General features: G+C 42.2%; 1 protein-coding gene across 1 annotated transcript in view; it reads right to left on the bottom strand.

The window, feature by feature from the left end:
• Nucleotides 1-261: 261 nt before the first annotated feature.
• The window catches only part of LOC124013701 (decorin-like), a 32,832-nt gene continuing 10,433 nt past the window's right edge, over nt 262-22,660 (bottom strand). Inside the window, exons 2-8 of the mRNA XM_046328133.1 lie at nt 20,951-21,189; nt 12,332-12,444; nt 8,014-8,227; nt 5,847-5,960; nt 4,661-4,754; nt 2,775-2,913; nt 262-2,408 (exon numbers count right to left, since the gene is read on the bottom strand). Of these exons, the coding sequence (XP_046184089.1) occupies nt 2,208-2,408; nt 2,775-2,913; nt 4,661-4,754; nt 5,847-5,960; nt 8,014-8,227; nt 12,332-12,444; nt 20,951-21,170 (1,095 nt within the window). The 5' untranslated portion in view covers nt 21,171-21,189 and the 3' untranslated portion in view covers nt 262-2,207. The remainder of the gene's footprint in view (nt 2,409-2,774; nt 2,914-4,660; nt 4,755-5,846; nt 5,961-8,013; nt 8,228-12,331; nt 12,445-20,950; nt 21,190-22,660) is intronic.

Genomic DNA, 22,660 nt, shown 5'->3' with positions numbered 1-22,660 from the left:
AACTCTGTCCATCACTGTGAAGTCTACACTCGTTTGACTGTTCCATAGATTTTACAGCTAGCGACAGGGCAAGTAGCGCCCTCCACACACCAACCATAGAGTTGGTTAGAGGGCACACTTGCCACAAAACCTTTGCTGTCACAGAAGCAACAATGTCAAAGATAGGAGGTGGGCCCTCTTTCCAACTCTATGACAACGACACACACAACGTGAACATACCAAGGGTTATGACCTCTGATGGCGACACCCCCAGAAAAATGCTGCTTTTTAATTGGTATTTTTATTTGGTTCAGGAAGCTTTGGAAAAAAAGAGAGGAACATCTTTATTGCTGATATATTAAGTCTGAACTACTGTAAGTGCTTGTGCTTTTAAGCAATGAGAGTTTTTCTTATACAGCATTTATATACAGCGTCTATACATACAAACATTCACACTAACATGGGCACTGAAGGCATGACAGTCCGCCTGCAAGCCTCCAATTCTCTTCAGACTTATAAAGAAGAAGAAGACAAGAAAGGCAAAGAAGAAAAGAAGAGAAACATAACAGGCATTAACATGGCATTCCAGAAACCACAACCTTGCTTCAAGTCAAAAGAAGAAAAGCATGCGTATAGATCTTTGGGCTTCTGTTTCGGAACGTATATATTGTTTATTCTACATCTTTAAGAGCTATTTTCATCTTGGTTGTATGAGCTGATGTTACATGACAGATGGGGGGATGGAATGTGTAGAAGAAGAAATAAATGCTTTCCGGAAAATCTGAAATCTTTAAACTGTCGGGAACATTTCGTAAAAACAACAAAACTTGACATCAACAGTGAAGCAAGCAGGAGACATGGCAATCGACTACAATGTGACAGAAAGAAAATCGGGAATCTTTCAAATAGTATGACATGTTGTGAAGGTACACTTTGAACGCTAGCTACTACACAGGTAATATACTCTAGTACATTCTCGTATCCTAGCTGGTGTTAATGATATTAAGACAGGAGTTAACCCTTGGCTGCCCGCTCCGCAGGTCAGCTCACCTTCTGTAATTGTCACAGATTTGTGCACGTTGTTGCACACAACATGTCTACACCGGGCAAATTCAGATTTTTCGGATGTTTTTTCGGCCAATCTCAACCCGCTGACATGTGTGAGGTATTAAAGGGTTAAACGTGTACATTTTTTCAAAGTGGTCATAGATATTTTGTTGTTGTTGTTGAAAATATTTTTGTTGTCTTTCATAATGTTTCTTTCACACACAAAATAACATTTCAGTCATGCAATCTGAGGGCACACACTTCCAAACCATTGCACAGACTTCTGTTAAAGGGCAGTTCCGCCACTTTTCAACCTCATATTCATTATCTCCAGCACCTTATCAGTGTCTACATGTGTGGAAACGACACGTTTAGTCTATGATCTGTGGGTAAAAAGATAAGGAGAAAGGTCCTAAAAAAATGCTTCTCTGTGACATCACAGGGTAGGAGTAAACGTTTTTTTAAAAACAGTGATTTTCCAAACCTGCAACGAGTTTCTAGCCAGAGGGATAGTATTGTCTTGATGATGTCATTGGGTATATCTTTTTAACTTGATATTTGTTTTCTACAAAACATAGAAATGGGACTTTTTCACATATGTAGACAATGGTATTGTAATGGAGATAATGAAAATGAGGTTGAAAAGTGGGTGACATCCCCTTTAAGTTGAGCTTTTTGACAGATAACTACCATGAGGTGGTGTTACAGTATTTCATGAGTTGACGTTTTATTGTGTATGGAGGACCTGTTACAGGATAATGCCAGTGATTACTGTTGTAGAATATGAAATGTACAAATGACACATGGACTGTTATAAATCAACTGTTTGCACACAGAGCTGGTTTGAGTTATTACTAAGCCATCTATGGTAACTGTTCTGTCTTTGCTCATGAAAACATTAAGTACTGTAACTGTTAAAACTGTATTGGATGTTCGTTATGGTTTTAAAATGGGGATAAAGTTGCCGATCAGTGTCGTGGATGGGGGCTGCGGTTCACACACACACACACACACACACACACACACACACACACACACACACACACACACACACACACACACACACACACACACACACACACACACACACACACACACACACACACACACACACACACACACACACACACACACACACACACACACTCTCTCTCTCTCTCTGGGGGTGGTCTACTTTTTCTCTACTTCTTCCTGTAGTTGCCCAGCTGGATGGCAGAGCGGTCGAACACACAGCGGAAGGTGATGGGCTGCACCTCCCAGTAAGGGACGGGGTTGGAGAACAGGCTGATGCCAGAGTACATGGCCTTCTTGGTATTGTAGCCCGGTGGGCAGAAGTCCTGGGTGCCCACCACCCCTATCTTGTTGCTGTGGAGGTAGATCACCTGGGAACATATCAACCACAATGAGTGGTTAGAGGGAGGGATGTCTGGAAATGAACATTATATATGTAGAAAGGTCATGTATGAAGCTAACACAATTCCTTTTGTTGAATGGCAGAAAATCATTTCTGTGTTAATCAACTTATTAATATTTATTTCATCATCATCATCATCATGAGATTGATCTGTAATGGTTACACCCTCCTGAGAAAACCCTGTGTGAGGTGGAACATCCATGGACATGAAGCCTCTACCCATTCTCTCAGGTGTGGCGGGACACCTGTGTGTCCGGTGGAACATCCATGGACATGAAGCCTCTACACATTCTCCCAGGTGTGGCGGGACACCTGTGTGTCCGGTGGAACCCACCTGGATGTACTTGTGGTCAGGCAGGCCTGCAGGCACGGTGGTCAGGGCATTGTTGTCCAGGTGAAGCTCTCTGAGGTGAGGAACCATGGCCAGAGAACCGTTCTCCACCTGGCTGATCTCATTGAAGCTTAGACCCAGCCTAGGAGACAAACCAGCCAATGGGGAGAGACACAGAATGTGTCAGAGCAAATGGGAAAGAGACATGGTGTGTAAAAGAGCCAATGAGACAGAGGTACAGAAGAAGAGAGATAAAAGAGGGCACGAAGCCCTGAGCTGTCCCTACAAGTCCCAACGTACAGAATGTATAAAAACCAATGGGAGAAAGAAAACATCCAATGGGAAAGACACAAACTGGTTTTCTGCCAATGAAAACCATGGGCAGAATGTAGACTAGCAAATGAGAAAGAGGCTTTACTTTTGCCAAGGGACCAACTTCGTAGACAAAATGAAATACTTGCTCGCGAATGTGTTGCCAATCCGGAAAATAGAAAATAATATTTTCAGTGAATCCTGTAGCTCTTCCAAAATAAACTGCCTTGTACTGCTTGAAAGGATATTTCTGTTGTTTAGTCTCCCTACTTTGGCATGAGTCTTTTCCTACTCTCGAAGCGGAGTGACAGAGTGAGAGAGCTCTGACAGGCACAGCCACAAGGAGTGAGAGAGAACCAGAGGTTGGGTTCTCTGAGTGAGTCTGTCTGGTTGGTTTAGATCTGGTAATGATGTATAGCTCTTTCTCAAGCCCTGGCTACTTTCCACAAATACAGCAGTGGACTCTAATTGCAGAACTCACTCAGAGTTGAGCAGAGTGGACTACTGAGTGGTGACGAAGGCAGAGAGAGAGAGAGAGAGAGAGAGAGAAGAGAGAGAGAGAGAGAGAGAGAGAGAGAGAGAGAGAGAGAGAGAGAGAGAGAGAGAGAGAGAGAGAGAGAGAGAGAGAGAGAGAGAGAGAGAGAGAGAGAGAGAGAGAGAGACTGAGAGGTACACAGAGAGACACAGAGAGATACACAGAGAGGCACAGAGAGAGACACACAGAGAGATACACAGAGAGAGACACAGAGAGATACACAGAGAGACACATAGAGAGACACAGAGAGATACACACAGAGAGAGACACAGCGAGAGACACAGGGAGAGACACAGAGAGATACACAGAGAGAGACACAGCGAGAGACACAGAGAGATACACAGAGAGATACACAGAGAGAGACACAGCGAGAGACACAGAGAGAGACACAGAGAGAGACACAGAGAGATACACAGAGAGACACACAGAGAGAGACACAGAGGGAGAGACACAGAGAGAGACACAGAGAGAGACACAGAGAGATACACAGAGAGAGACACAGAGAGAGACAGTACTAGCAGAGTACAGGGCAAACTGGGAGTTTTGGACATGCTGCTCCAGTGAATGAGACGATGTGGTACAAAAAACACTAGTGGCATTAATGCCAAGAAGCACCGCATCAATTCAAATACTCCTTATATAACTGAACTAACCCAGGATTGTTGCTGAGGTTTGAAATACATACATGTGCGTGTGCGTGTGCGTGTGTGTGTGTGTGTGTGTGTGTGTGTGTGTGTGTGTGTGTGTGTGTGTGTGTGTGTGTGTGTGTGTGTGTGTGTGTGTGTGTGTGTGTGTGTGTGTGTGTGTGGACTACTTATATAATAATAATAATAATAATAATATATGCCATTTAGCAGACGCTTTTATCCGAAGCGACTTACAGTCATGTGTGCATACATTCTACATGAGTGTTGACCCACTCATCAAATCCAGTGAAGAAGAATACTGTAAGCATGCTTTGTCCTCGTCAAGAGCATTTATCAACTGTTTTGGAAAAAAAAAGTTTTTGAAACATTGAGTAGAAGTGTTGAAACATCTTTACTTAGCCAAGTTCTTGAGGCCCTTCAGGTTGTCCGCCTGCACCTTGGTGATCTTGTTGCTGTCCAGGTGGAGCTCGGAGAGGGAGGAGGGCAGACCTGGCAACCCACAGGAGAGAGACAGTGACGAGAGGACAAACAACCGGGGAAACCACAGCACTTATGGTGAGGGGAAGGTAAGTGGTTAATGTCTACATACAGTATGCCAGTAGGACGCTGAATCCATACTAAGTCTAATGCATCTGAAATGGCACCCTAATCCCTAGTGCACTACTTTTGACTAGGTAATATAGGGAATAGGATGCAAACTCAGACGCAGCCTCTAACATCCAGAGGCCTATCCTTCATCCCTTTTATTCCTATTAAAGCATTAGATTAGAGGATCTCTCTCTGAGTACTATTCGATCTGAACTGGTTGCCAGATTCCCACAATAGACCAGATAACATTCATCTTACACACCTTTGAATGAATATGCTGTTTTAGTTTTCCTGTCTAGGTTCCACACTGTAACCATTGTTCAGTGGAGCCTATGAATCCACATGTGCATTCTTGCAGTGCAAGATGATTGATGATTTTGTCTGTGGTCGATTGAGTAAGAGATCCTCGCCGTTAACTTGAATTCCTTTGTTTTAGCTGGAGCTATTGAGCTGTGAAGTATTCAAACCAGTCCTGGTTGAAAATAGAGATTCAGGCCCTGCACTGTAAAAAATAATAAGATGTTGATTCAACGTACAATTGAAAGGCATTAAGTTGCAATTGTGAGTATGCTCAACAAAAATGTTCACACACCAACTATTGTTGTGAGTATGCTCAACAAAATGTTCACACACCAACTATTGTTGTGAGTATGCTCAACAAAATGTTCACACACCAACTATTGTTGTGCGTTTCCTCAACAAACATTTTCACAATCCCATTGCAGCTGGTTGCCTTAGAATTATACAGTATGTTGAATACTTCTTTTGTTGTTGTAGTGTGGCCAAAATCCTTACAGCCATCCTTTATTCAAATGACATGTTATTTTCCATATTCTTTAGTTGGATCCTCACAGTGAAATGATCTGACATGGCTGGATAGGTGAAAGCTATGTAATGGATCTCATACCTAGCCTTGTGTTAGATTTCCTATGATCCCTTCAAGGGACTGGAGGGAAGGATGATTTGTGATGGGGTGACCAGAGAGGGCAGTACCTTTGGGGATCTCTGTCAGGTTGGTGTCTGCAATGCGGATGTATGAGACCTTCTTCAGGGCCCCGAAAGCCCCAGCCTCAACCCCTGCACTCTTCAGGGGGTTGGAGCCGAGCTCTGGAAAGAGAAGGAGGGAGAGAGAGACAGACAGACAGAGAGACAGAGAGAGAATTAAGGGAGATGGAGTATTAAGAGACAGAGGGAGCAGAAATAAAGAGAGAGATAGACAGAGATGAAGATAAATAGAGAGGTAGACAGAGAGGAAGATAAATAGAGAGATAGACAGATAGGAAGATACATAGAGAGATAGACAGAGAGGAAGATAAATAGAGAGATAGACAGAGAGGAAGATAAATAGAGAGATAGACAGAGAGGAAGATAAATAGAGAGGTAGACAGAGAGGAAGATAAATAGAGAGATAGACAGAGAGGAAGATAAATAGAGAGATAGACAGAGAGGAAGATAAATAGAGAGGTAGACAGAGAGGAAGATAAATAGAGAGATAGACAGAGAGGAAGATAAATAGACAGATAGACAGAGAGGAAGATAAATAGAGAGATAGACAGAGAGGAAGATAAATAGAGAGGTAGACAGAGAGGAAGATAAATAGAGAGATAGACAGAGAGGAGGATAAATAGAGAGGTAGACAGAGAGGAAGATAAATAGAGAGATAGACAGAGAGGAAGATAAATAGAGAGATAGACAGAGAGGAAGATAAATAGAGAGATAGACAGAGAGGAAGATAAATAGAGAGGTAGACAGAGAGGAAGATAAATAGAGAGGTAGACAGAGAGGAATATAAATAGAGAGGTAGACAAAGAGGAAGATAAATAGAGAGATAGACAGAGAGGAAGATAAATAGAGAGGTCAACAGAGAGGAAGATAAATAGAGAGATAGACAGAGCGGATGATAAATAGAGAGGTAGACAGAGAGGCATATAAATAGAGAGACAGACAGAGAGGAAGATAAATAGAGAGACAGACAGAGAGGAAGATAAATAGAGAGGTAGACAGAGAGGAAGATAAATAGAGAGATAGACAGAGAGGAAGATAAATAGAGAGATAGACAGAGAGGAAGATAAATAGAGAGATAGACAGAGAGGAAGATAAATAGAGAGGTAGACAGAGAGGAATATAAATAGAGAGACAGACAGAGAGGAAGATAAATAGAGAGATAGACAGAGAGGAAGATAAATAGAGAGGTAGACAGAGAGGAAGATAAATAGAGAGATAGACAGAGAGGAAGATAAATAGAGAGGTAGACAGAGAGGAAGATAAATAGAGAGGTAGACAGAGAGGAAGATAAATAGAGAGGTAGACAGAGAGGAATATAAATAGAGAGGTAGACAGAGAAGAAGATAAATAGAGAGGTAGACAGAGAGGAAGATAAATAGAGAGGTAGACAGAGAGGAAGATAAATAGAGAGGTAGACAGAGAGGAAGATAAATAGAGAGGTAGACAGAGAGGAAGATAAATAGAGAGATAGACAGAGAGGAAGATAAATAGAGAGGTAGACACAGAGGAAGATAAATAGAGAGGTAGACAGAGAGGAATATAAATAGAGAGGTAGACAGAGAGGAAGATAAATAGAGAGGTAGACAAAGAGGAAGATAAATAGAGAGGTAGACAGAGAGGAAGATAAATAGAGAGGTAGACAGAGAGGAAGATAAATAGAGAGGTAGACAGAGAGGAAGATAAATAGAGAGGTAGACAGAGAGGAAGATAAATAGAGAGGTAGACAGAGAGGAAGATAAACAGAGAGGAAGACAATCGGAGGAGGAGACAGAAAAGAAAACAGAGAAAACAGTTTCTGACTGTAATGTTTTATGTTTACGTTTTAGCTGAAAACCTGTTATCTTGCTCCTGTCCTATTGCTGCTATGCAGTCAATTAACAAAACTTGTTATCTTGCTCCTGTCCTATTGCTACTATGCAGTCAATTAAGAAAACATGTTCAAGTGACTGTGTGTTCTGTATACAGTATGTGTGTTAAGGATTAGACTAGTTCTATCATATGGAATTTGAGTACAGAACAAGGGATGGGTTGAGTTCATTATGCACCCAACAGAAGAAAACAGACTTGTCATTAAGGCAATACAGGCAGGCTAAAGCAAGGGCACAAAATATCTGAACGATTTCTAATAGTATTTGAACCCAGGTCTGGTCAATACCCATGACGATGACCTGGGCCATGCCCTCGAAGGAGGCCTTCTTGATCTTAGTGATCTTGTTCTCGTGGATGCGAAGCTCCTGCAGGCTCTTGGGCATGTTGGCGGGCATTTCCTTGAGGTGGTTCTTGGAGAGGTAGAGGCGCTGCAGCTTGCCCAGGGGAATGAAGGCCTTGGGGTGGATTGTTGTGATCTGGTTGTTCACCAGGATCAGGGTCTGGGGAGATTGGAGAGAGAGCAATCCCTGTTATATTTAAGCTAATGCTAATGTGTATGTTTTGCTAATTATAATTTGTATGTTTGTGGCAATGCTAATTACTATGTAGATATCTATGCTAATGTACAAATGGGAAACTGCTTTTTCTATTTGAGATTGCTTTTGAAATAGCTTTTGAGATACCTTTTTCTATTTGAGATAGCTTTTTCTATTTGAGATAGCTTTTTCTATTTGAGATAGCTTTTTCTATTTGAGATAGCTTTTTCTATTTGAGATAGCTTTTGAGATAGCTTTTTCTATTTGAGATAGCTTTTTCTATTTGAGATAGCTTTTTCTATTTGAGATAGCTTTTGAGATAGCTTTTTCTATTTGAGATAGCTTTTTCTATTTGAGATAGCTTTTTCTATTTGAGATAGCTTTTTCTATTTGAGATAGCTTTTTCTATTTGAGATAGCTTTTTCTATTTGAGATAGCTTTTTCTATTTGAGATTGCTTTTTCTATTTGAGATTGCTTTTTCTATTTGAGATAGCTTTTTCTATTTGAGATAGCTTTTGAGATAGCTTTTTCTATTTGAGATAGCTTTTTCTATTTGAGATAGCTTTTTCTATTTGAGATAGCTTTTGAGATAGCTTTTTCTATTTGAGATAGCTTTTTCTATTTGAAATAGCTTTTTCTATTTGAGATAGCTTTTTCTATTTGAGATAGCTTTTTCTATTTGAGGTAGCTTTTTCTATTTGAGGTAGCTTTTTCTATTTGAGATAGCTTTTTCTATTTGAGATTGCTTTTTCTATTTGAGATTGCTTTTTCTATTTGAGATTGCTTTTTCTATTTGAGATAGCTAGCTACATTATTGCAATATATAGGGCGGCAGGGTTGCCTAGTGGTTAGAGCGTTGGACTAGTAACTGAAAGGTTGCAAGTTCAAATCCCCGAGCTGACGAAGTACAAATCTGTCGTTCTGCCCCTGAACAGGCAGTTAACCCACCAGGCTGTCATTGAAAATAAGAATTTGTTCTTAACTGACTTGCCTAGTTAAAGAAAGGTAAAAGCAAACAGTGTTATCATTGGCAATGATGTGTTACTCTGAAATGTGTTCTGTCACTGGCTACTTTAATGTGGGTGTATGTGATCATTGTTTATGTGTATAAAATGAAGTAATTAAACGAAGACTTTTCATTATATCATAGTGAGGTTGCAAAAATAGCTTCACGAACAGACTGGACTATTTTGACGAGCGTCTTAAACGCTTGACATCAACAAAATACGGTGTTTTCGACCTATTGCAGACTGGTTGATTACATTTCCCAAGTATGGACTGACTCAATTGAACGTATCCAAGGTAACTGAAATGTGAGATTGTTTTTTAACATCTGTTCAGTAATCCCAACACACCCTTGGACCTAGTCTGAAAGAGCACAGGCGCCAGGGTTGTTGTGATTGGAGGCAATTTCGGAGAAATTCCGCAAGAGAAATTGCTGTGTCTCTAGTGGACCGTTCCTTACTCAAGGCTGCAGACGGGGGTGGAAGAATGGAGAATGCAGAGAATGCAGCAAATTCCCTCCGGAGAGAACAACTAATGTACGGGGGTGGAAACAGTGTGGGCCGTTTCACAGAGGTAGGCTATTTATCACAGGTCAGAAAGCTATACACGTGTAGAGAGGTCACGCGATGGCCCAGAGGAGAATAGTTTCCATGGCACCTGGGGAACATTGGTACCTGGATTCCTGTGGTTAAAACAAATGGTTACAGTGCTGTTTCCTTTGGTAGACTATTTTTAGGATCCTTGATCCGAGTTAAACATGTTAGTTAAACATGTTAGTTAAACATGTTAGTTAAACATGTTAGTTAAACATGTTAGTTAAACATGTTAGTTAAACATGTAGTGGTTTGGAATGTGATCAGGAAATCAGCTCTCCAAAAAAAGTATACACACGTGAGACACACACACACACGCAGGCACGCAGGCAGGCACGCACACACACACACACACACTAGTACACACACACACACACACACACACACACACACACACACACACACACACACACACACACACACACACACACACACACACACACACACACACACACACACACACACACACACACACACACACACACACACACACACACACACACACACACACACACACACACACACACACACACACACACACACTTAAGCTCCCTCTTGTCTCAAGAAAGTCCAGAGATAAATCCGATTTCCACTGCTTCGCCCCAGCCGATACTTTTGCATGTATAACAAGCCTGTTAAGATGTCATCCAACAAAACCCGGCTTCAAGTCCAGTTTCAGTGTTTTCCCGTTAGCTCTCTCCTACCCAACACTCTCCTACCCAACACTCTCCTACCCAGCCCTCTACCCAGCTCTCTCCTACCCAGCTCTCTCCTACCCAACACTTTCAGGTTTCTACACTCACTCTGGTGTATACTTTCAAGGGATGTCAACATTGCACTCCCTAGAAGAATTGATACAACATGGCGAATTGTGAATCAGTTTTTTGGAAAATGCAAAAAGTACGGGGCCAATCAGTATTTGGTGAAAAGCTGCAACAAAGTGGACAATTTGTATGTTTAGTAGACATATTGAGTGTTTAGTGGACATATTGAGTGTTTAGTGGACATACAGTTGTAAGTGTTTAGTGGACATATTGAGTGTTTAGTGGACATATTGAGTGTTTAGTGGACTTATTGAGTGTTTAGTGGACATACAGTATTAAATGTTTAGTGGGCATACAGTATTAAGTATTTAGTGGACATATTGAGTGTTTAGTGGACATATTGAGTGTTTAGTGGACATATTGAGTGTTTAGTGGACTTATTGAGTGTTTAGTGGACATACAGTATTAAATGTTTAGTGGGCATACAGTATTAAGTATTTAGTGGACATATTGAGTGTTTAGTGGACCTACAGTATTAATTAAGTATTTAGTGGACATATTGAGTGTTTAGTGGACATACAGTTTTAAGTGTTTAGTGGACATATTGAGTGTTTAGTGGACATACAGTTTTAAGTGTTTCGTGGATATATTGAGTGTCTAGTGGACATATTGAGTGTTTAGTGGACATACAGTATTAATTGTTTAGTGGACATATTAAGTGTTTAGTGGACATACAGTATTAATTGTTTAGTGGACATATTCAGTGTTTAGTGGACAAATTGAGTGTTTAGTGAACATATTAAGTGTTTAGTGGAGGGGACATGTTTAGTGGACATATTGGGTGTTTAGTGGACATATTGAGTGTTTAGTGGACATACAGTTGTAAGTGTTTAGTGGACATATTGAGTGTTTAGTGGACATATTGAGTGTTTAGTGGACTTATTGAGTGTTTAGTGGACATACAGTATTAAATGTTTAGTGGGCATACAGTATTAAGTATTTAGTGGACATATTGAGTGTTTAGTGGACCTACAGTATTAATTAAGTATTTAGTGGACATATTGAGTGTTTAGTGGACATACAGTTTTAAGTGTTTAGTGGACATATTGAGTGTTTAGTGGACATACAGTTTTAAGTGTTTCGTGGATATATTGAGTGTCTAGTGGACATATTGAGTGTTTAGTGGACATACAGTATTAATTGTTTAGTGGACATATTAAGTGTTTAGTGGACATACAGTATTAATTGTTTAGTGGACATATTCAGTGTTTAGTGGACAAATTGAGTGTTTAGTGAACATATTAAGTGTTTAGTGGAGGGGACATGTTTAGTGGACATATTGGGTGTTTAGTGGACATATTGAGTGTTTAGTGGACATATTGAGTGTTTGGTGGAGGGGACATGTTTAGAGGACATATTGAGTGTTTAGTGGAGGGGACATATTCAGTGTTTAGTGGACATATTGAGTGTTTAGTGGAGGGGACATGTTTAGTGGACATATTGGGTGTTTAGTGGACATATTGAGTGTTTAGTGGACATATTGAGTGTTTGGTGGAGGGGACATGTTTAGAGGACATATTGAGTGTTTAGTGGAGGGGACATATTGAGTGTTTAGTGGACATATTGAGTGTTTAGTGGAGGGGACATGTTTAGATGACATATTGAGTGTTTAGTGGAGGGGACATATTGAGTGTTAAACTCTTACTTGGAGTCCCTTCAGAGTCTTGAAGTCATTCTCCTTGATCTCAGTGATCTTGTTGTTCTGCAGGTCCAGCAGGGTGCTGTCTGCAGGGATCTCATCTGGAACACTCTTCAGCCCTGCAGAAGAAGAGGAAGGAGAGTAGAGATACTCACAGACCGAGACAAAACAGGAAGGAGAGGAGAGATACTTCTAGGCCAGTCCGTTGAAGCTAGTTTCATGTGATTTTAATTCATTCATTTACCCATTTTTTTTATTTAATTGTATTTTACATTCAATTTCAGAGTTAATGATGTTGAATGAAATTAGGTTTGGCCCAACCCTGCCATAAGCGTTTGTGTGCATGATGAGGCATGACAAGGAGTGTGTGTGTGAACGCTTGGCCGTGTCTATGGTATGTTTGTCCAGGTGACAGGAGACTTCTTGAGCTGTGCTGCAGCTGTGCCTGCTAGCTAATGGGAAATGAAGTTTGCAGTAGAGTGTGGTGGAGACATTATGGCGCGTTCACGTGCTCGTCGGAACAAGGAAACTAGGACATTTCAGACTTGCTAACTGTGCCGAGTTCAACCAGTTAGCAAGTCAGAAATGTCAAAATGTTTAGCATGTCAACAGTGAATAACCCCAAAGAACCAACGTATGATGGGTTTCATGGTAATAGTCCAGACATGAGTGATACCAGATACCTCATGAGTTAGCATTGAAACAATCTATGGCACACAGTGCGGAAATGGGACTCAAAATGAATTTCCGTCAATTTCAAGTGTCCACATACCTGGACACTGACCTCATTGCATACAGTTTGGGTTGGAGAGTACATTGCATTATTTGGCACTAAGACAGTAAATGTCATCTGTCTATATGACTGGTAAACCAGAACCATATGTTCTGAGGGAGAACACTGAGGGAAATATATGTAGATGTATTGGGTAAATGATGTATACACTATGTAGATGTATTGGGTAAATGATGTATTTTTGTGGAATATGATTCTGTTCTATTCTGTTCTATTTGAACTTTTCTATTATATTCTGTTCTGTTATATTCTATTCCATCCTATGCTATTGTGTTCTATTCTGTTCTATTCTATTATATTCTATTCTATTGTCTTCTATTCTATTCCATTCCATTCCATTGTATTCTCTTGTGTTCTATTCCATTCCATTCTATTCTATTATTGCATATTCTACTATATTCTGTTCTGTTCTGTTCTGTTCTATTCTATTCTATGGGTATTGTTTTAAATAGAGGGCGAACACAGAGAGCTACCACAAGTCATCTAAACAACACAATGTCTAAGGGTCAAGGTTCACATGGCTCGTTTCCATTCTAGAGGACGGCGGTTGACTCTAGAATAAACTGTTTAGTCATTCAGGGCTTAAATGCTGTGTCTTTTAAACTCCACATATGCAGACACACTTTGGCTTAAAAGCTTTGAGCACGCCCCACTTACACAAACATTCTCTTCAGCTCAGATGGCTTTCCTATCAGTTTCTCCTATCCTGCCCAAGCCCCACAATCCTCCACACAGCTGTCTGTAGGCTCTCACTGTGCGGCATATCACCACTGTGCTCCCTCTCTCCATCTCCCACTTAATATCTTCTCTCACTCCTCATGTCCTTCTCTCATATCCCTTCACCCTTCCATCACGTCTCTTTCTCATCTACTCAATCCCCTTTTCCATCCATCGCCTTCTCTCTCTCTCTCTCTCTCTCTCTTTCTTTTCCTCTAGCAGTGTGAGGTGAACCACATGGCATTCTGTCAGTCAGAGCTGACGTGGTTGGTACGGTAAACAGTTTGGAGAGAGTGTGTCTACGTGTAGGAGAGGGGGACAGGGATGAGAGGTCAGTTACTGAGAGTCAAGTCGCAGGAAAGTATGGTTGAGATGTTTAGTCTCAGGGTTTTTGTCCTCTGGAAGGATTTGAAAAGAAAGACTGAATAGCAGACAACAGACTTCTGCTATGAGCCACCTATGTGTAATGGATGTATTTATAGTGCCTATGGTCACACTCACTGGTCCCAACCTTTAATAACAAAGGGCAAAACATTACAGACTACAAAGGGAAGCACAGCTTACCGGATGAGCTAAACTACTTCTATGCTTGTTTCGAGGCAAATAATACTGAAACATGCATGAGAGCACCAGCTGTACCGGAAGACTGTGTGATCATGTTCTCTGCAGCCGATGTGAGTAAGACCTTTAGACAGGTCAACATTCACAAGGCCGCAGGGCCAGACGGATTACCAGGACGTGTACTGCGAGCATGCACTGACCAACTGGCAAGTGTCTTCACTGACATTTTCAACCCCTCCCTGTCAAGGTCTGTAAAACCAACATGTTTTAAGCAGACCACCATAGTGCCTGTGCCCAAGAACACTAAGGTAACCTGCCTAAATGACTACCGTAGCACTCACGTCTGTAGCCATGAAGTGCTTTGAAACGTTGCTCTGGCCCCCCAATGGTGGAACAAACTCCCTCACGACGCCAGGACAGCGGAGTCAATCACCACCTTCCGGAGACACCTGAAACCCCACCTCTTTAAGGAATACCTAGGATAGGATAAGTATTCCCTCTCCCCCCCCCCCCCCTTTAAGATTTAGATGCACTATTGTAAAGTGACTGTTCCACTGGATCTCATAAGGTGAATGCACCAATTTGTAAGTCGCTCTGGATAAGAGCGTCTGCTAAATGACTTAAATGTAAATGTAAATGTAAAGGCTGGTCATGGCTCACATCAACACCATCATCCCAGAAACCCTAGATCCACTCCGATTTGCATACCGCCTCAACAGATCCACCGATGATGTAGTCTCTATTGTACTCCACACTGCCCTTTCCAACCGGGACAAAAGGAACACCTGTGTGAGAATGCTATTCATTGACTACAGCTCAGCGTTCATCACAATAGTGCCCTCAAATCTCATCAATAAACTAAGGACCCTGGGACTAAACACCTCCCTCTGCAAATGGATCCTTGACTTCCTGACGGGCCGCCCCCAGGTGGTAAGGGTAAGTAACAACACATCCGCCACGCTGATCTTAAACACAAGTGCCCCTCAAGGGTGCATGCTCAGCCCACTCCTGTACTCCCTGTTCACTCATGACTGCACGGCCAGGCATGAATCTAACACCATCATTCAATTTGCCAATGATACAACAGTGGTAGGCCTTATCACCGACAACAACGAGACATCCTATAGGGAGGAGGTCAGAGACCTGGTCGTGTGGTGCCAGGACAACAACCTCTCCCTCAACGTGATCAAGACAAAGGAGATGATTATGGACTCCAGGTAAAAGAGGACTGAGCACACCCCCATTCTCATCCACGGGGCTGCAGTGGAGTATGTTGAGAGGTTCCTTGGTGTCCACATCACCAACAAACTAACATGGTCCAAGCACACCATGACAGTCGTGAAGAGGGCATGACAAAACCTATTCCCCTCAGGACACTGAAAAGATTTGGCATGGGTCCTCAGACCCTCAAAAGGTTCTATAGCTGCACAATCGAGAGCATGGTTGCATCACTGCCTGGTATGGCAACTGCTTGGCCTCCGACTGCAAGGCACTACAGAGGGTAGTGCGAACGGCCCAGGACATCACTTGGGCCAAGCTTCCTGCCATCCAGGACCTCTATACCAGGCGGTGTCAGAGGAAGGCCCTAAAAATGGTCAAAGACCCCAGCTACCCCAGTCATAGACTGATCGCTCTGCTACCACACGGCAAGCAGTACTGGAGTGCCAAGTCTAGGTCCAAGAGTCTTCTAAACAGCTTCTACCCCCAAGCCATAAGACTCCTGAACATCTAGTCAAATGGCCTCCCAGACTATTCACATTGCCCCCCCCACCCTCCTCTCTCCACACCACTGGCACTCTCTGTTGTCATCTATAGTCACTTTAATTAACTCTACCTACATGTACATACTACCTCAACTAACCGGTGCCCCCGCACATTGACTCCATACCGGCACCCCCCTGTATATATTGTTATTTTTTACTGCTCCTCTTTAATTGCCTGTTACTTTTATCTCTTATTCTTATCCTTATTTTTTTGAAACGGCACTGTCAGTTAGGGGCTCGTAAGTAAGCATTTCACTGTAAGGTTGTATTCGGCACATGTGACTCATACAATTGGTTTTGATTTGATTTGAATCTTCCATTAAAAGTAAGAACATCTATAAAAAAAAAACATGTTTTTGTTCAAACTTGGGAGCATTTCCATAGCAATGTCACGGATAAAATGGCTGGTCAGATCGTCTCAGTGCTCTGCAGATTATGTTTCCATTTAAGAAAGTCGGCTTGGCTGATACATAAGTGCGAGAAACCAGAGGTTGAGATAGTACGCTCTGTTCTTGTTGAGATACTGGCACGGTAACATGACCTCTTGACAAGTGGCAGACTAGAAAAATAGGAGCTGAATGCCAACATAGTCCCTTTATTGTAGCAATTTCAAAGCCAAATGAATGTGATATCAAGCATATGATTTCCCTGGCCTCTCGCCCTCATGCTTTCAGCACATCCAAGCATTAATTGCAACATTTAAAAATATCCAGCCCTGCAATCCTTTCTCTCCTTGTGAGGGGAAGGTCTGTTCAGTCATTATGGGTCTGATTGTCCCTGAGTTGAGCGTGAATTTTCCATTACGTTGTCCATTTACAGCAGCACAGTGTAGCTACGTCTGTCAGCAACACTAGTAATGACTCAGTTCAGTTAGAGCATTGGGAAAAAGAAGGGCTTCTGTCATCCACAGCACCTGTTGACACATAGGGACCCATTAAATCAAACTCTCCTAGATAGGATAGTTCAAGGGAACTGGGAACATTATATCCCTGTCAGATGAAGGTCTTTGACGACTGTAACATCAGCCTGTTTTTAATCTAAACCTTAATGAAACCGAGCATTTTTTTATGAAGAGTCTTGTGTTCATTAAACCTAATTTCCTAACTCAGAAAGAAAGGAACCTGTTTTGAAAGTACACCACCGGGGTTGGGGAGTAGCAGATTACATAATCCTTTATGTTACCAGCAAAAATATAGTAATCAGATTACAGATACTTTTGAAAAAATAGATGATTACTTTGAGGATTACTTTTTAATTCAGAAAGAGTGTTTGAAAAAATAAATATTTGACACTTCTCTGTTTTCCCAATGACATTTTAAATCAGCATTGAAAAAAGGAGCACATTTGTTCCACCTGAGTGAGTCAGAGACCACTATGATGACACACCAAATGTGTTTGATGGATTGAGGGAAAAGAGCAGGAATAGGCTTTTGTAGGCTACAATCCAAGCTATGGCTTCCAATGGTGCGACTGCTTTTGGCATCCAAAGATTATCCAATTTGAATAAACGCTTGGAGGTAAGGATGACAGCGGTGGTGTAGTCTACGGTGTAACGGATATCACTTATTATTGATATCTACACAGCGCATTGATGTGAATCACACCACTGCTCCCTCATTTAGCTATTTGCACCTTACCGATTGTGGTTGTTGTGGATGGCTGTTCACAAATTTAAATGTGTATTTGAACCAAATAATGTTTTGAATTCAAGAAGTTCAAGCTGTCTATCAATCATTGTTTTTGAAACCAGTGAAAAATGTTGTTGTTCTTGCAACAGCTGCATAGTGCAGATCCACGCTTATAGAATACATTTTTTATTTAACCTTTATTTAACTAGGAAAGTCAGTTAAAAACAAACTCTTATTTTCAATGACGGCCTAGGAACAGTGGGTTAACTGCCTTGTTCAGGGGCAGAACGGCAGATTTGTACTTTGTCAGATCAGGGACTTGAACCTGCAACCTATCTGTTACTAGTCCAACTCTCTAACCACTAGGCTATGCTGCTGCCCCAATATAGGGCTTTTATTGCTCAATCTAATTCATGCTGGGAAGAAATGTAGAAATCCATAGGCCTAATTGACACGTGCTCAAACTTGCACACTTTTTATATACTTAAAGGGGCAGTCTGTAGTTTCTACATCCATTTGTGGACTTATAAATTATATATACAGTATGTCCATTGATTCTTGAAGAATATAACTTATAAATGCCTCATGAGCTTAGTTCAACTGTCACACTCCATGAGAATCCAGAATATAAGCTTGTTTTACTCCAATGTTTGTAAACATTATAAATGTAAACAAACACTGTATAGCCTCATAACATGGTTAAATCTTTTGGGAGGGTATTAATCTAAGAGTGGTTATATCACTCCAGGCTCATCCCTCAGCTTTGAACCAAAACAGAGGCGGGGCAGACATTTTCTTATTGTTTCATCTGTGGATTTACCCTTTAAACAGCTGCATATTATTAAGATATCAAAGTGTCATCAACAAAAAGGTAAACAATAGGCCTATAGCCAAAAACGCAGCATATTGCTTTCATTTTTCACACGTAAATAGCACTTTTCAGTAGTGCTCAATGCATGCCATTCCATGAGCACAGCATTTATTCGAGCATTTAACTCGAATCAACGAGCCCAATTAGTCCTCCATGACAACAACATCATAAACAACAGAGTAGGGCTGGCTAATTAGTCCTTAGGTTTAGGGTTATGCACAGGTAAAACAATTTGGCTAGTCTATACTTCCAAGTCCTATTCTTAACGATCAAGGGGTATAACATTTATTGGAATGACTGGAATTCTGATGGACTTTGGTTTTTAATGTAAAGATATAATTGAATCATATTATTATATGTGGCAGAAAGCGATGGGTTAGAAGATGTCAACATAACCAACCCATAAAATTACATGTAATATCCATATATGGCCTGTTATGTAAACTTTAACACTGATTTATCCTGCAATAGATGATGTTCAATTGGTAACATACATTGTTGTCTTCTTCTAATGCCTCTTAAGGGGAAAGTAATCTAAAAGTAACAGAATGTAATCACGTTACTGAATTTGGGTAATTCAAAAGTTACGTTACTGATTACAATTTTGGAGAAGTAATTAGTAATTGTAATGGATTACATTTAGAAAGTAACCTGCCCAACCCTGTACACCACAATGCCTGTCGAGTAATTGCCAAAAGTATTTTTTAAATAAATGTACTGTAACTACGTCTGGTGAACGTCTAGACTACTAGCCTCTGCCCTACTTCCCGCTTCATCTCTGCACATACACATTTGATAACTGTAGCACACACCGCCAGCTGGACACCTGCAGAAATAAGGCTCTGTGCTAACTTTTCCTTTATCATCCACTTTTCTAACTGTAAAAGGATGGAAAGCAAACCAATCCAATCCAGCCCCCTCCCCTCCCAGGCCTGTGTGTGTGCCAGCAGGTCTGGGGAACAGATGCAGTCTCCAGGCCAGAGGAGCCGGTGCCAGACATGAGGATCCAACTCTGGGGCTCCTGGGAGACGTTCAGCGCTAACAGGACCCAGTGAGGTAATGGAACCAGCCCTTTCCTGATCATCAGTCTCTCCATCTGTCTGTCGGAGTTGTTCTGTCTGTCTGTCTGTCTGTCTGTCTGTCTGTCTGTCTGTCTGTCTGTCTGTCTGTCTGTCTGTCTGTCTGTCTGTCTGTCTGTCTGTCTGTCTGTCTGTCTGTCTGTCTGTCTGTCTGGCTGGCTGTCTGGCTGGCTGGCTGGCTGGCTGGCTGGCTGCGTGGGTTAGTCTGTGTCTTTCTCTTCCTCCACTGAAACTCACGGTTTCTTTGATTTCCCTCCTCTCTTTCTCTGTCCCTCTTCCTCCTTCTCTTTCACAGGTCTCTGTCTCTTTCTCTGTCTCTTCCTTTCTTCTCTCTCTCCTCTCTGTGCATACATCCCAGTCCATCTGTACCCCTCACTCTGTCTTTGTCTGTCTCCAGTATTCGTCCCCTGCTCCTCCCTTTTAAAACAAGAGTAAAGCCCCAAAACCAACCAAAGTCATAGAGAAGAGAAGTTATACAAGCTACATAAGCTACAGCCAAACAACTGGGTCAGTGACTTCCCTTGGCAGAGCAGTAGTCCTAGAGATGAGTCAGGCCAAAGCATAAGGGTGAATGAAGCAAACGAACAGGATCATCTATAACAAACAATTAAGAGGATCAAGTAAATAATTTTAACTGCGTGGAAACAGAGCGCCCGGCTAATTCGTGGCAGAGTTCGTTTGCCTCCGGAGGGGATGGAGAAAGGAGCGATTTGACGGAGAAAAAAACACGCTTTAGAACATTGGGCTTGTTAAACCGGGGTGAGTTCAAGACTTTCCCAAGCCCCGCTAACCTTTTATATCCCTGCGTCTGCAAAAACAATTAGGAAAATTAGACAAAGGCCAAAGTCACGGCAAAACTATGTCATCGTCGCAGAAGAGCGTGAAATTCACTGCATCTGAGAGCGTTTAAAGTGGTCAGGCTGGGGCGATATTCTTTTAGGCCAATTAACGAGCTGATGATGGGTAGATCAAACGCCAGACACTCTTTGAACATTTCTCTGAGGTCCCCAGATGGAGGGAACATCTCTTTGGGAACCAGGAAGATGTATCTTGTAAACTAAGGGACTGCCTCAGTTAGACGAGAGAGGGAGAGACGAGCTGATGAAACAGGTTGTCTGTATTACAAATTAACCTCAGCTCATGAAAGCACATTGAATCACAGAAGTACATACTGTTATGATGTTACATATAATTTATTGGGAGAGTGTCTCACCTAAGTCGGAGCACTGCACCACGCGCAGGTGGCACTGGCAGCGGAAGGGGCACTTGGGTCCTTCGGGCATGGTGGGGATGTCCACGCTGGGCTCGATGGGCACCTCTGGCAAGCCAGAGCCCGCCTCATCCTCCATCATGAAGTCCAGGAAGCCCGACTGGCGGAAGGGAAGTGACCAGCACGCTGTGACCAGGAGCAGGGAGAGACAGGCTGACCTCATGGTGCCTTTGTCCGGGAGCCTAGGGGGGAAGGAAAAGGTCATGGCTTAGTGACAGGGTGAGAGGGAAAAGGAGAGAGGGTAAAGGTCAGAGGTAGGAGGCTATAGGCTAGAAGGCCAAGCACCTGGATTTGTTTAGGTTTGTAACAGGTCAGCAGGGGGAGAATGGCCTATTCACCTAAGAAAGGTTATAGAGGAGAGGTCAGGGCAAAGCCAAGAACATTGGGAAATGTATCAATCTGTAAAATGGAGGACCACCAAGGCTGTACCAAGTGTATGTGCACTTCACAGGGCAGAAACAGTAAGTATGCATACATATGAACAATATATGGTAACCATTTGTGAAAAACATCTTGTCAAACCAATGATTACTGTATAATTGTACAGGAAAGTAATTTGTACTTTTACTGTTTTCCTTGTTTATCTCTCTCCTTTTCAAGGCCCTCTAAGACTACAGGAAACCAGCCGTATGCTGTGAGAAGTTTTCCAGTCTTCTTCTCTGACCGACAAGTCATGACCGCAACGGTCATCCATTCCAGTTCATTTTTGACCCACTCAAGCCTTCTGGCCAGTCCATTCACACAAAACACACTCTGTCCAGTCAAACTGACCCTGTACTCCAAGCCCAGACACACACAGCCTGATTACTGTACTATACTTTCAGTTCTCTCCAACTGGTTCAGGGTCAGTGTTATTATTCAGCTCATGATGTTTGGTTTGTGGTTACACACCGCCCCTTCAATTACTTTGGGACCAAAGAGAGAGGCGGGTCTGCTGGACCTTTGCATGACAGACAGACTGCTGGGTAGGTGACTGGGTAGGTGTGTGTGTGTGTGTGTGTGTGTGTGTGTGTGTGTGTGTGTGTGCGTGCGTGCGTGCGTGCGTGCGTGCGTCCGGTTCTTAGGGTGGCGTCAGGTCAATGGGAACAGGATCAGGCCTTACGGTGGCTCTCTCTGAACATCCAGGGTAATTATAGGTCTAACCCACACTACAGCCATCACACAGACAGACAGAGCTACATTACAGCACTCAATGGGAACAGAGTTCTCCGGGAATACTGTATCACCGTTGGGATCAATCTCATGAAAAACAAATGTATGAAAAAATGTATGGGTTGATGGATTGAAATGGAATGGATTCCAACCGTGTGGCATTTGCCTCTGCTCATCGTAATATGGGTGGACAAAGAAAACAAGGATTTAATGGGATTTTATTGTAACTCTTTGACTTTGACTTCTATTTTCCATGGAGGACTGAGCCGTAGCCTATGGAAACATGTTATTAAGTAGCCTTGCACGAGCCTTGGCATATTCGAGCTGGAACGACTCATAGGGCAGGAGCCCTTCTCCTGTTTCTGTAACATGAGGCAGCTTGATGTACAAGTACACCCCCTGGACAGGATGCTAGTCTATCACAGGGCCGTACCTCCAATCAATCTCCTTAACGCTGAGTGTCAAGCCAGACAAATCAGGTTTTAGTCTTTGTTATGACTC

Source organism: Oncorhynchus gorbuscha, linkage group LG25 (assembly GCF_021184085.1).
Source record: "Oncorhynchus gorbuscha isolate QuinsamMale2020 ecotype Even-year linkage group LG25, OgorEven_v1.0, whole genome shotgun sequence".
NCBI lineage: Eukaryota > Metazoa > Chordata > Actinopteri > Salmoniformes > Salmonidae > Oncorhynchus > Oncorhynchus gorbuscha.
Note: the sequence above shows the minus strand (reverse complement) of the source record. Positions and strands in the feature narration are given on the sequence as shown.